The sequence below is a fragment of the Betta splendens genome, chromosome 4, assembly GCF_900634795.4.
Source record: "Betta splendens chromosome 4, fBetSpl5.4, whole genome shotgun sequence".
Classification (NCBI taxonomy): Eukaryota; Metazoa; Chordata; class Actinopteri; order Anabantiformes; family Osphronemidae; genus Betta; species Betta splendens.
This window is the reverse complement of record NC_040884.2, coordinates 18,822,612-18,835,137: the sequence shown is the minus strand read 5'-3', so window position 1 is coordinate 18,835,137 and position 12,526 is coordinate 18,822,612. Positions and strand designations below refer to the sequence as shown.

The 12,526-nt window shown below is 50.6% G+C and overlaps 3 protein-coding genes across 7 annotated transcripts in view; 2 read left to right on the top strand and 1 right to left on the bottom strand.

Moving 5' to 3' along the window:
• dlgap1b (discs, large (Drosophila) homolog-associated protein 1b) overlaps positions 1-2,846 on the top strand; it is a 62,540-nt gene extending 59,694 nt beyond the window's left edge. For 2 of the 3 annotated variants that reach the window (XM_029149493.3, XM_029149491.3), the window contains exon 12: positions 396-2,846. In XM_029149493.3, the coding sequence (XP_029005326.1) occupies positions 396-611 (216 nt within the window). In that variant the 3' untranslated portion in view covers positions 612-2,846. Of the gene's footprint in view, positions 1-111 lie in introns of all 3 variants that reach the window. The other variant, XM_029149494.3, reaches the window with a different exon arrangement.
• Positions 2,847-3,689: 843 nt separating this feature from the next.
• Positions 3,690-10,638, bottom strand: tgif1 (TGFB-induced factor homeobox 1). 3 transcript variants are annotated; one of them, XM_029149499.2, is made up of 3 exons: positions 10,501-10,638; positions 6,098-6,327; positions 3,690-5,311 (listed from the first exon to the last, which is right to left on the bottom strand). In XM_029149499.2, exons 2-3 carry the CDS (start codon positions 6,320-6,322, stop codon positions 4,637-4,639), a joined length of 900 nt encoding a protein of 299 aa, XP_029005332.1. In that variant the 5' UTR covers positions 6,323-6,327; positions 10,501-10,638; the 3' UTR covers positions 3,690-4,636. The 3 variants fall into 3 exon arrangements, with proteins under 3 accessions (XP_029005332.1, XP_029005331.1, XP_029005333.1); XM_029149498.3 differs by lacking the exon at positions 10,501-10,638 and adding an exon at positions 7,915-9,409; XM_029149500.3 differs by lacking the exon at positions 10,501-10,638 and adding an exon at positions 7,475-7,903.
• On the top strand, positions 10,186-12,280 carry LOC114854792 (OTU domain-containing protein 1). The gene has a single exon (XM_029149497.3). It carries the CDS (start codon positions 10,445-10,447, stop codon positions 11,789-11,791), a length of 1,347 nt encoding a protein of 448 aa, XP_029005330.1. The 5' UTR covers positions 10,186-10,444; the 3' UTR covers positions 11,792-12,280.
• The last annotated feature ends 246 nt before the right edge of the window (positions 12,281-12,526 follow it).

Here is a 12,526-nt window from a genome sequence, read left to right as displayed (position 1 = left end):
CTAATGCTAACGCTTTGCTGCAGCATGCAGACATGTGTTGCGTACTGTCATGTTGCCTGCCTGACGTCACCTCTCGTATTTGTGTGTCTTGTTCTGTTTTGTTGTTGACAGTGAGCTGCTTTTGAGAAGCTACTCTACCTGCCATACACCGTTGGGGCCTGCCCGTCTCCAATGGTCATTTTTACCTCACACAGTGGCCACCACCGTGCTCCCTTACCCCACGCAAATGGCTGCCACTGTGAACCATAGCCTCATACGAAATTGCATGCCCTGACATATAACGTGCAAAACTGGCAACCGGCTTTCCGTTGCTGCTTGTTGTGTGTGTGTGTGTGTGTGTGTGTGGCCGCCGCGGACACAGTCGGTCATTAAACCTGTCTGTCATTCCTGTCCAGGAGAGAAGGATACCCCCCGCTGTGCCAAAGAAGCCCCAGAAGGGCAACCCTTCCCTGGCTAGGGACCGCTCGCTGGAAAGCTCTGAGCGCCAGCGTCTGGAGGCTCGCAAGCGCCTGCTAGCTGCCAAACGCGCCGCCTCGGTTCGGCAGAGCTCTGCCACCGAGAGCGCAGACAGTATTGAGATCTATATCCCCGAGGCTCAGACTAGACTATGAGACGCGCCGACACACGTACCCACCCCCCCACCCAGTAATAATGGTACGGCCAGGGTGCTAACGTTACATAATCAGAGTACCCAGATCACTGTGGGCTCAGTCGTGATGGAAGATGTTGTACAAGAAATGTACGTTTACAGTATTTATATTATTTATTTATTTATTCATGCCCCCCCCCCAACCCTTTATTTTAATCCCCCAGCTTTGATGTAGCACTCCCCCCTTTTCCTCGTTACCTCCACTTGCCTCTTACCCACACAGAAGTATCCTTAAATCTCTTTTATAAGTGACCTGATATGACAAAGTGTAGCAGTAATGCTTCATGATAACAGGAGGACGGTGTGAGTTGAGTGACCTGATCGGTCGGGGTTTATTAATCAAATTAGATGAAAACTCCAGACCTGATGCCATATTTACCGAAGTTGATTTCACGTTTGTCCGAGTCGGATCGTAGCGGCAGCTCACACGTTTTGTGTCATATACTGACGTTGAAGCATAGGACGGGAGGTCGGCCTTTTAGGAAGGGGTCAGAGGTCGCCTTTTTATCTCCTCCAGGTAAAGGAAAACGAGCTCCGGAGCCGACGCCGGCGTGAGTGCCCTTCACCGAACGAATCACTGTTCTGAGATGCCACAACCTAATCTCCGCGAGTGTTTTTTCCCGTGACTGATCGAGGTGCGCGTGTTTTTTGATGTTTCTTTTCAGAAGTGCTTCCTATTTTTCTAGGTCTAAAGGGTCCTAGCTGTAATGGATTACCGAGGTAGCCGCATCCACCGACCGTAAACACACTAAGCGCCCTGTCTCGTTCTAGGATTGAGCCAAACATATTTGTATAGAGGAACTATTATAACATAACGTGCATGCTGACACAAAGTAACCGATATTTTTGTCTTTTTTAACAGGTTCGATCCTTTTTCATGTTTCATTGAAGCGTTCAGTGGTACAGACTAAGCTATAATACTGATATTTGACACAATACTGGTAGTTGTACTATATTTTATGATGTTCATTTCTTGACAGTGCTGCGACAACAGAACTGAAAAGGGACTTTCTCTCTCACTGTGTGTGCACTATCTCTGCCTCTAGATGAAGCAATTCTTTGATGGTCATACAAAGGAAAATGCTATTTGTAATCTTTTGTATTCACATTTAATTTATTGATTAGGAGAACAATGACTGTTTGACATTGTGATTATTATTATTATATTATTATTATTATTATGCACTGAGAACAAGGCCCTTATACTGTGTTTATGTTTCATTTGTGTTGGTTCTTTTAGCATGACAGGCACCGTTTCGTCGTTTCCGTTTCAGTGATCAGCCTTAATTTAATATGATAGTCGAGCACAACAGCAGTCTCAGGGGAAGAAGCGTGCGACTGAGTGTGTGTGAGCGAGTGTGACTGTATGTGACCCACGGTTTCGTCTCTTGCTGTACATAACCCCTGTCACCAACACAGGCCGCGACCTTGACTCAAAGGAGGCGACGGCCGTGCCATCTTTAAACCCGACTTATATCAGTCCAACACGGAATATCTGTCCGCTGCTTGAATGTGGAGACAATCCTGAGCCGTTTACCGTCACCTTGTTTTTGTTGAATAGCAGGAGTTTGATGTGTTAGTCGAATCAACCTGAGAAAAGGTTTTGTGCCATTGGGTGTTCATTGGTGAGGATATATTCCTGCTATTTGTCGCTGTTGAAAGGTAGCAGAGGATTTAACCCAGACGTTTATTTCAGATGGAACTCAAGTGAAGGTCAAATTGTACGGGATGATTTGTATTTCCTTTAGATGTTTGAGATACAATTTTAGAGAGGGTGCATACGAGTAAGAGTAGTTCAAATGCCCTTTTATGTAGATGAAGGTCATTTTAGCATTTTTGTATTTGAATTGAACAAATCTGTCAAATGATCGACTTCTTATTTATGTTTCTTATAACAACATATCAATATAACAATCCTGGTATAGCAGGAGGAAAGAAATCCGACAGCTGGGTTGCTGGAAACACAAAAGGCACTTCAGCAACCGTGGCCCCTCAGAAGCTTGTGATGTAGTTATACTAAAACATTCAAATAAACATTTGTACATAAATGAATGTTTCCCTATGTAAATGTAAACTGAAAACCCAGTTAAATGACATATTAAGCATATATACATTTTGTAATTAATGTTACTACACTGTTGATGTTACGGCACGTGTATGAGCTCTTATCAGCATTAAAAGAAATATCGTTGCCATACGCTGTGTTTATTTCCTCCCCTTCTTCACATGTGTTTTCAATTGGAATATAATTAAACAGATTACAAGGCCAGCGTGTTGTGTTTCAGGGCATTTCCCTTCCGCAGGGCGGGCCCCCATAATTAGACAGCACTTTTGGCCGGGGCTCAGCCCTGATGCTCCTGTGCACGCAGCTTCTGGCGAGTCGCTGCTCTCGCGTCGGCCCCCGGCGTGGGGCGGCACGCTGACCTCGGCGGCCCGGGTTCAGGGGCGGGGGAGGGGCCTGGGGTTTGGGGAGGCGGGCGCAGCGTTCTGAAAAGCCGGGGTCAGCCTGCCGTGCACACACCCCGCCTCCCACGGTGGGCCACAGCCAGGCTGTGTTAGCGGCTCCGTCCTCCTGACTGCACCCAGCCTCCATGTGATCTGTCACTTTTGACAGGCTCCAGCTAATAAGGTGCCACATGCATTCTGGACCTTTCAGTTTGAGCTGATGAGGCTGAGATGTGCTCTGGGATTGGATGGTGGGGGAACATCCGTCCACCTGGCCTCAGACGAGGCAGCCTTCCCAGCCGTCGGGTGCCTTAACGCCGAATGGCGCGATGCAGACGCACGTAAAACCCTGTTGGCAGGAAACTGTTGACGTCTGCTGTTTGCCCGTGTTAATTCATGCAGGATTATGCTAATTGGCAGGAGCTGCTGTGAACCTCTCACATGCAGGAATGTTCCTGGATGCCTGCAGCCTGTGGAAGGACATGACTGACACTCCTCTATGGTCTTACTGTGCTTCACATCTTCAGTTAATAATAAACTGATTCAATACGCTGCCCTCAGGGGATTTCTATAATAAAAATAATCAGTTCTGAGATGTAGAAAAACAAAACTTTATTTAAATCCCATGTGACCCCTATTTGCCACAAACATTGCACAGTATGAAAAGAAATCACATCATTGGGCATCATCTCACATTAACTATATACATACATTATAATACATGAAAATGCTTTTTGGTGATTTCAAAAATGCTGCGTTTGCCAGGTTGCAAAACAGCAAATGTAAAAAAAGAAAAAAGACATCTGTAGTGTTTTATTTTCCAGTCCACTGGCCGTCGTTTTCGCTGAGTGATGGGATGAAGGCTCAGACTAAGAACCTGCTACATTGGTCATCTGAAATATCCCTCGATAGGGGGAAAAAAAAAGAATAAAAAAAGTCTTTCTTTTAAAATAGCTAAAAGTAAAATACAAAATCAAAACTATACTCGAGAAAATGCATAACATTTACTACAGTAGTGAATAAGTTTGTCATAGATGCCAAGAGCAAAGCATGTGTAAGACACTGAGATGACCTTCCTCTGCCGTTAGTGTGCAAACAAACGAGGCAGACTGACGATGAACTGACGCTTGAAATGTAAAACGGGTGCGACCACTTCGTGTGGGTGGTCCGTGAGCGAGGGTTGCTTCTACGTCTTCTAGCTCTGTTCTCTAAAAGGATACACGGTTTAGTGGAAGGACGTAAGACAGGCAGCATTTCTCGGATAACATTTTTGGTCCCTGTGTGCAAATAAGATACACATGTAGATACATACGCATGTATATGAAATGAATAAACAACTTACAGCCAAGGCACCTCAATACATGTTTTCAATAAAAAAACATCCTCATCAATTTGATTGGTATACCAAAAATAGAAATGATCAGGCTTTCATGTGGATTTGTTCTTTGTAGCGTGCAGACAAGTCACTGAACTCAGAGGAGCTTCATAGTGGAGACATGAAGTCAGTTCCTACTCCCTCCTCTTCCTCCGTCGCGTCTCCCTTTAGGAGACCAGCTGCTTGGCCTGCAGCTCCATCTCCGCAGCCCGTTTCAGGGCCACGTCCACCAGGAGCTGGAAGCCACTGAAGTCCTGTGTGAGGTCTGGGGGGGTGGGGGGAGGGGTGTTGAAGAGCCCGCTGCGGGGGCTCAGGTTGCCCTCCACGCCGGTGCCACTGAGGATGGTGGTGGCGGTAGCGGCGGCGGCGGCGGGGGGGAGCGGGTGGCTGCCGTCGCGGCACCTGAGCAGCGCCTGGGCCGACTGCAGCAGCTCGGCCGCCTTGTCACAGTTCGCCCCCCCCGCGGGGGGGTGGGGGCCGGCGGGGGCGGCCTGCGCGGCCGCCGTGACAGTGGTGTGACAGATGACGGAGGGCCGCGTGGGGACGGGCCCCGGCGACGCGGCGCTGGGGGAGGGCGCCGGGGGCGACGCGGCCTTCCTCAGCACGCCGGGCGCGGCCGCGTCGAAGCTGGACGGGTGCAGCGCCCGCCCGTCGGCGGCGGCGCCGCTGGCGGCGGCCGGCGGCGCCGGGCTGCCGTGCTTCGGGGACTGGGAGCTGTCGGAGAAGCCGTCCCCGGCTTTGCTGCCCTTCCGGGAGATGGTGAACTGGTTGGGGTCCTTGCCGTCCTTGCGCAGCATCTCGGGGAGGAGCCGCCGCCGCGCGTTGATGAACCAGTTGCACACCTGGACGAGAGAAGAGGAAGAGAGAGAGGGCGGCGGCGTGAGAGCGCTGCATCACGGCCGACGGCTCACTCGCGTCCTGCCTTGCAATTTAAAAGGAACTCTGCGGGCAGGTTTCCCCCAGGTGCACCGTGCACCTGTGCTTCCAGTGGAGAACTCAACGGGTAAACACCACCTATCACGCTATGAGTTCACACCGGAGCTCGTCTATTTCACACCATTAGAATTTCCTGTTTACCACTTGAGCCCTGCACAGCTTAAAAGCGCCGACGCCTGAAGACCCACAGCCGAGCTTAGCATGAAGCTGAATATTAACTGCACAAACGGCGAGTTCTGACTTCTTGTCTCAATAAAGACCCATTTCCTTCACCACGGCAGTGATCAGCGCCACGGTTCTCCTCTTTCACCCCCCTCAGTCCTCAGGCTAGTCGTAACTGGCTCAGGGAGGCTTGTAGCTCTAACTATGTAAATGACTCTGCATTGTTCCCAGACAGCTGGGATGGAAAGGGGCTGGAGGGAGGGAAATTCCTGTCCAAGTTCCTCAGCCAAGCCCACAGCACGCGCGCACACACACACACACACACACACACACACACACACACACACACACACGCACAGTGAGTGAGTTCACTCATGTTGTCTCACAGCCTTTAATGTTGCAACATCACGCTGTTTAAATGACCTTCACTTCACTGCGTGCGTGTCATGTTTTGTTTGCCATCGTCTCAGGAAATGATTCAGGCGAACTCACGCTCGCTCCCCCATTTCCCGCCGCACTCGAGCCCCTACCTGCAGCGTGGAGAGCTGGGTCTGCTTGGACAGCAGGGCTTTCTCCTGCTCCGAGGGGTAAGCGTTGTAGCGGTGCTCGTACAGCCACTCCCGGAGGATCTGGACCGACTCCTTGGGCAGGTTCCCCCTCCGCTTCCTCTTGCCGTTGCTGCCGGTGCTGGACGACAGGTCCAGGGGGGCGTCCACGCTGTCCTCGTCGTCCGTCTCGCTCCCCGACAGCATCATTAGACCTGCGCGGGGCGAGCGGGCAGAACAGAAGAGCGCGTGAGAGGGCGCGGGGGACGGATGCGCTCTGATGTCAGCCGCCCTGTCATCGGTCGCCACAGCTGCTCGGCTGAGAGCGTTTACCAGAACCCGAGCTGTCTGGGAGGTAGTTGATGTGTCAGAAGCAAGCTGTCAAGTCCGGCCACGTGATTCATATAAGGAGGGAAGGGGGGGGGGGGGGGGGGGGGGGGGGGGGGGGGGGGGCGCGACGTCACAAAGGCCAGTCTGATGCGGTGTCAGTTATAAAAGCTGCCAGGTCCACCGCAGCCTGGGCGCACGCCTGCACGGGTCAGGTCCACCGGGCCGACCACCAGAACCAGACCGGTGCAGGAGGAGATTAGGTGCTTAAGAACTGGAGCGATTACAGGGCTGCTTTTTGACACTGACGCTTTAAAGTCAGGATTAGTGTTGGTGAATGGCTTGAAAACTTGAAAACAAACTGCTGGTAAAACCTGCTTTGACGGTCGAGACTCTGCTGCATGTGATCATACGTGTTTATTATTTGTTCAACAGTCACAGACCAATTTTAATGCAGCCGTTTACGTCACTTTTCACACATCAATATCAGCTACGTGCAGGTGGTAAGAGGTTTAACCCACGGCCCACGGGTGTCTGATCTGCCGCAACGCGAGTGGGAGAGGAATAAGAAAGTTCCCAAGTTCCTGAGCGGCCGACAGGATGAGGTAATTACGTAGGCTGCGCGAGCGAAGGGGGAGGGGAGACCTGTTGCAAATCAGCGTCTCCAGACTAAACAAAAGAATCCAGGGCTGCGTGCTTCTTTGTATGCGATTCAAAAGTTTTTACACGCAAACGGGGACTTCGCCGTTAACTTCAACGTCCCCGACGAAGCACCACGCGCCCGAGTGGCCGCAAATGGGGTTTTGAGCCGGCGAGCGCGGCGCTTTTATAAGTTTAAACAACTTGTAATGGGCTTTCTATTGTGTGTGTGTGCGCGCCGCACCACGAGGTCCGTGAATGTAACAAGCCAATATCAACTTCCCACAATGAGGTCAAGAAGAACATTAGCCTACATTTCCCTTTATGCGCAATTTAAGCGAGCCCGGCTTGATTTTATTCGATATGGAGTTTTACATGATGGTTTTGAAAACTTACACTATGTAAAAAGGCGACGCTTCTTCCTCGCAACAGTCGCTTCCCTTCAACTCGTCGAAGTTCGACACAAACGGAGCCCCCGTCCCTCAAATGGGCTTTAACGCGAACGGAAGACGAGCCTCGTTCAATTACATTTTGACGTCTCGTTGGGCTTTAAAGTTGCTCTAATTGCGGCGTGACGTGGGAAAACAACACGCCTTCGTGTTATTGTGTCAAAACCGGTATAAAACCCTATGTACGAGCCGCCACATTGTGCGCAAACGGAGCTATATCGACTTTTGACACCGCGCCAGCACATGGCAGAAAAAGCCCCCTGTCATGTCTGGAAAGGAAACAATAGACTGCATGGTCTGCGTAGGAGCGAAACGGCTCCGAAGCCCGCTGGCTCGGCTCTCCCCCGAATTAATTGGGCAAATCCCGTCAAAAGGCATCGCGCCTACCTTTTTTCGTCTTCATGTCCGTTTGAAAAATGCCCACTTTTGCCTCGTTGCGCGCAGAAGAAACGTGTCTCCGGCGCGAGCGCTGCGCTTTTCTTCTTTCCCCGGATCTCCCCAGCGCGTCCGTAAATCCGTATTCATCCAAATGTGCGCCTTTTCGCTGGTTTATGGATAAGCCAAGCGCGCTTCGTCCTCGCTGGAGCCCTGCGGATGGAGTGGGGGGGGGGTTACCTGAGACCTCTGCGCGTCTCCTCGGGTCTAAGCGCTTTTCTCATTGACTGTGTGTGTGTGTGTGTGTGTGTTTGATCCTGAAACTGGGTGACAGCTATCTTTGACAGCTGCGTGACTCAACGCACAGAGATCCTCCCACCGTGGAGGGCAGGAGGAAAAATCTCTGACATCAGCACGCGTTGTTCCACTGACATGGATACAGTTGCGCTCAAAAACCGCCGCAGACCCCGCAATAAACGCTGCGAGCAAACATCCGCGCGACGTATTTTAAATCGCGCTCCCGCGAATAAAAAAAAAGGGCGTCGATTTAAGCGGGCAGCGCCAGTGACAACAACAACAATAACAACAACAGCGGGCTGGCGGGGAGCACTGCGGACCTCGTGGCAGCATCCAGCAAGCAAATGAAAATTGAATCAAAACGTCGCTACGGGCTACACGTTTTCTGCAGCCTCGCACTGTTATTATGTGCTGCCGTAATTTAGAACTAGGTCAGTTTATATAACAAATCAGCTGATCGGCGATTCTGTCGCTTTTATCTAGCGCGTGCGCTTTTAGAGTCACCCTTATTGTTGTCTATTCACTTAATTACTTATACTATAGAGATCACACGTTTAATTATTATATTTATTTTATAGCATCTCGCGTCTGTTGCACCGTTTCCTTTTTCACCTCGATTATGTAGGTCGTTTTCTTTATGTTTAATTCTTATTTAATTTGTGTAATTTCCTTCTTAATATTAACGGTCAGTATTTAAACATAAATTCGAACCACTTTGATTCCTCTCAGTAGCGAGAACATGTGTAAAACACAGTGTAGTGGATGGATGTAGCTGGAGGTGAGTGCACCAGTTCAGGTCAATGGAGACAAGGGTACAGCAGAGGAAACGATCAATGCCTTCATTTGTATGCGGCGCACAATCCTGCGACAGCTGCTGTAGCATAGTGTGTTTGCATGCGTTTGTTCCAGACAGGCCTTCGTTTCCACCGCCACCACCCCCGTCAGGCTTTATGTCGCCTCCGTGTGTGTACATGCGGTACTTGAATGCAACATGTCGAACATGTTGTCCTCTGATTCCCTCTAGCGGCGATGCTGAGAATGTTACTTTACTATAATAATTATTTATTATTAGAGCATGATCCGTTGCACAACGATACTTGTTTAATCAATATCTAAACATTACAAATGCGACTATGAACCTTCCTAGTTGGCTAGAAGGTCCATAGTCGCATTAGAAATATTTAGATATTTTCACATTATATATCTATATAATATCATATATCTATATCAAGCGATCACGTAACGTGACTGTGATTCACATCGGGTTCTTTTACTGTTTTGAAAATAGGATTGTGAGAAAGTCTAGGCTCGCAAATGTTTCCATTCTATTACACCATGTGTAAATTAATAATAATAATGATCATAACGTTGTGTGCATTCAGATGATGTTTGTTTCACCAGTCCTCATTCATCTTCATGCGTTTACGCTCCACGTGCGACAAAACGTGTCAGGATATTGGTTTAGTATGGAGGTTGTCAATGAGTTATTTGTTATTTGACAACACGTCAAATTCTCGAAACTTCATGCTTCTCGAAACTTCACGCTTCTCGAAACTTCACGCTTGTCACGAAATGAAGTTGCAGACGAAGAAAGCGGAAACAGTTTAAAGCCCCCCCCCCCCCCCCCCCCCCCCACACACACACACGTGTTGCTTTGTTCTCTAACTCATCACTTTACCGATATCGTGAGGCATCCGAATTTATTTTCTCTTTGTATTCACATTGTTTGAAGCCCCATGATTAATCACAATAAACATTTAAATTTGTGTATTATTCGGTGGTTTAGAGATGGTCATCATCTGGTGAGATGATCTCCATTTATTTATGTATGCAAATAATAGCCGGTGAAGACTCTGGCACGTTATTTAATTTATACTCACAATGAAGCAAACCTCTTACTTTTACGATTACCGCTTTTAAAAAGTTATGTTCGTCATCTGGGATTTTATTTTGAAGCCACCTAGGCGGAAGCCAGTATGGCTCCACTCAGTCTGACTTGACAGCTCGAGCAGCCAGGGTCCTGTCTAAGTCTAAAATTAGGGAGGCACCCCGACGCAAATGACGCCAGGAGGCTAAAGTGTCCAGTGCGCTCGTGTGTGCGCGCCAGCGGTGACAGGACGTCGGCCCATGGAAACGTCCCACACAACTGTGCTGTTGTTGATGACATGAGGGGTATTTTTAACCGCTGTTGTCATGTTTTCGTAACAGCCCGGCGGTGGCGTTCAGTATAAAGGACTCTTTGAAAATGCAGTTGTACAACAGTGCGCTGACACACTACCCGAAGTCCTCCCGCAAACTCACCATAACTTTATCGGCCGGATCCGAGCGTTTGAACGGGACTGCACCGAGTTCCCCCGAGCCTGAAACGCCCGGACTCGCACCAGCGGACCGAACTTTAGCGGCCAACGAGGATCCGGTGAGAGAGAGCGCTTCTTCCGCAAACATGCCTGCGTTTTCTTGTTACGAAGCTGCGCCTTTGAGGCCAATTTACTTCACGTCCACCGCCGAAATACTGATCCGCAGGCCCGACGGAGTGGAGCGGTCCGTTCCCGTCCACATCGTGACAGAGTCCAAAGCCAAACCGCCCTCTCCTGACGCACATCACGTGGACGGTGTCTTCTGTAATGACTCTGATGTGATACAGGTAGTGAGTTTGATAGATCATCTGCGTAATGGGGCAGACGGGCTGTTCTCCGACAGCCCAGAGCTGGTTGGAAACCACCTTTTCAGCCCCGAGAACGACTCCGAACCAAGAATAGAGGAACGCGCGAGCGACGTGGGACGTTCAAGCGAGGATGCAACGGCTCCGGCGACTAACGCTCATTTCAAAAGCAATGGATGGGACCCGACGCACGAGGAGCCGGTTTCCCCCCACGCAGATGGACCTGAAGCGGTCGCCCGCGCAGCGTCCAGGGATCCGGCCCCGGAGGCGAGGCGGGCCTTCGAGCTGAGCGTCCTGCAGGAGCACCCTCCGCAGAGGCCCCAGGAGAAGGAGGACGCCGGCGACAAAGTGGCGCGGTACCTGGCGGAGGTGGAGAAGCAGGACCAGTACCTCCAGGAGAAGCACAAGTACAGGTACCACATCATTCCAGACGGCAACTGTCTGTACCGGGCCGTGTCCAAGGCCCTGTACGGGGACCAGGCCCGGCACCGGGAGCTCAGGGAGCGCACGGTGCACCACATCGCCGACCACCTGGACGAGTTCAACCCCATCATCGAGGGCGACGCCGGCGAGTTCCTCATCGGCGCGGCGCAGGACGGCGCCTGGGCCGGGTACCCGGAGCTGCTGGCCATGAGCCAGATGCTGGAGGTCAGCGTGCACCTGACCACGGGCGGCAGCCTGGAGAGCCCCACCGTGTCCACCATGGCGCACCAGCTGGGGGCGGGGGGGGGCGCGCCGCGGCCCGCCGTCTGGCTCAGCTGGCTCAGCAACGGCCACTACGACGTGCTGCTGGACCGGCGCCTGCCCAACCCGGAGTACGAGCGCTGGTGCAGACAGTCGCAGATGCAGAGGAGGCGGGACGAGGAGCTGGCCAAGTCCATGGCGGCCTCGCTCTCCAAGATGTACCTGGAGAAGAGCGGCGCCGTGTAGGAGTGTAGTGGATAGGAGTTATGAATTTTTTTATACGGGACGTGCAGTGCACATTCACAAGAGCCTGTTTTGAACGCGTGGGAGCCTGTTCTTGTTGTGCTGAGTGGAATGCTTGAATGCGGTTCCTGTACATATACTGTAAGCGTGGAAGAGGGTTCCATTTGTTTTTCTAAGACTTCTGTCTTTCATTAATTCTGAGTTTAAAGTCAGAACATTTGACCATAATCCTCTTCCATATTGCGAGAGTGTTTGACTCTATTTATTTGCCCTTTCTTGGCAGACCAGTTATTTTTCTATAATGTTTGTGCTTTTAACCGTTGCCAGATACTATCAGTTACAGAGACTCAGTTTGCTGATGTCGCTTTTGCATAAAAGTCCTGTCAAGTCCTGAGTTTGATTTGTGTCTGTGAGAACAGTTCGTACAGCGGCGTTCCTGTTATTCCAGTTGTTTGGGGGGATTTGGGGAGATTAAAAAGTGTTATGAAGGAGCGTGATTTGTGGTGATTTCATATTCAGATCCTGAGCTCATTCCAGCACAGTTAGGGTGACGCTATGATCAGCTTTCATCCTGCAAAACTACAAACATGGGGCCCCTCGATTAAAGTGGATCAAGGCGGGGGCAGGTGATGGGTTGTGTGCGGTGCTGAGCTGAGCTCTCCCCACCCTCACCCCTCCTCCCCCACCCTCACCCCAGCCTCCTCTAAAGCCAAAAGTTATGTTTGGAATTTATTACAC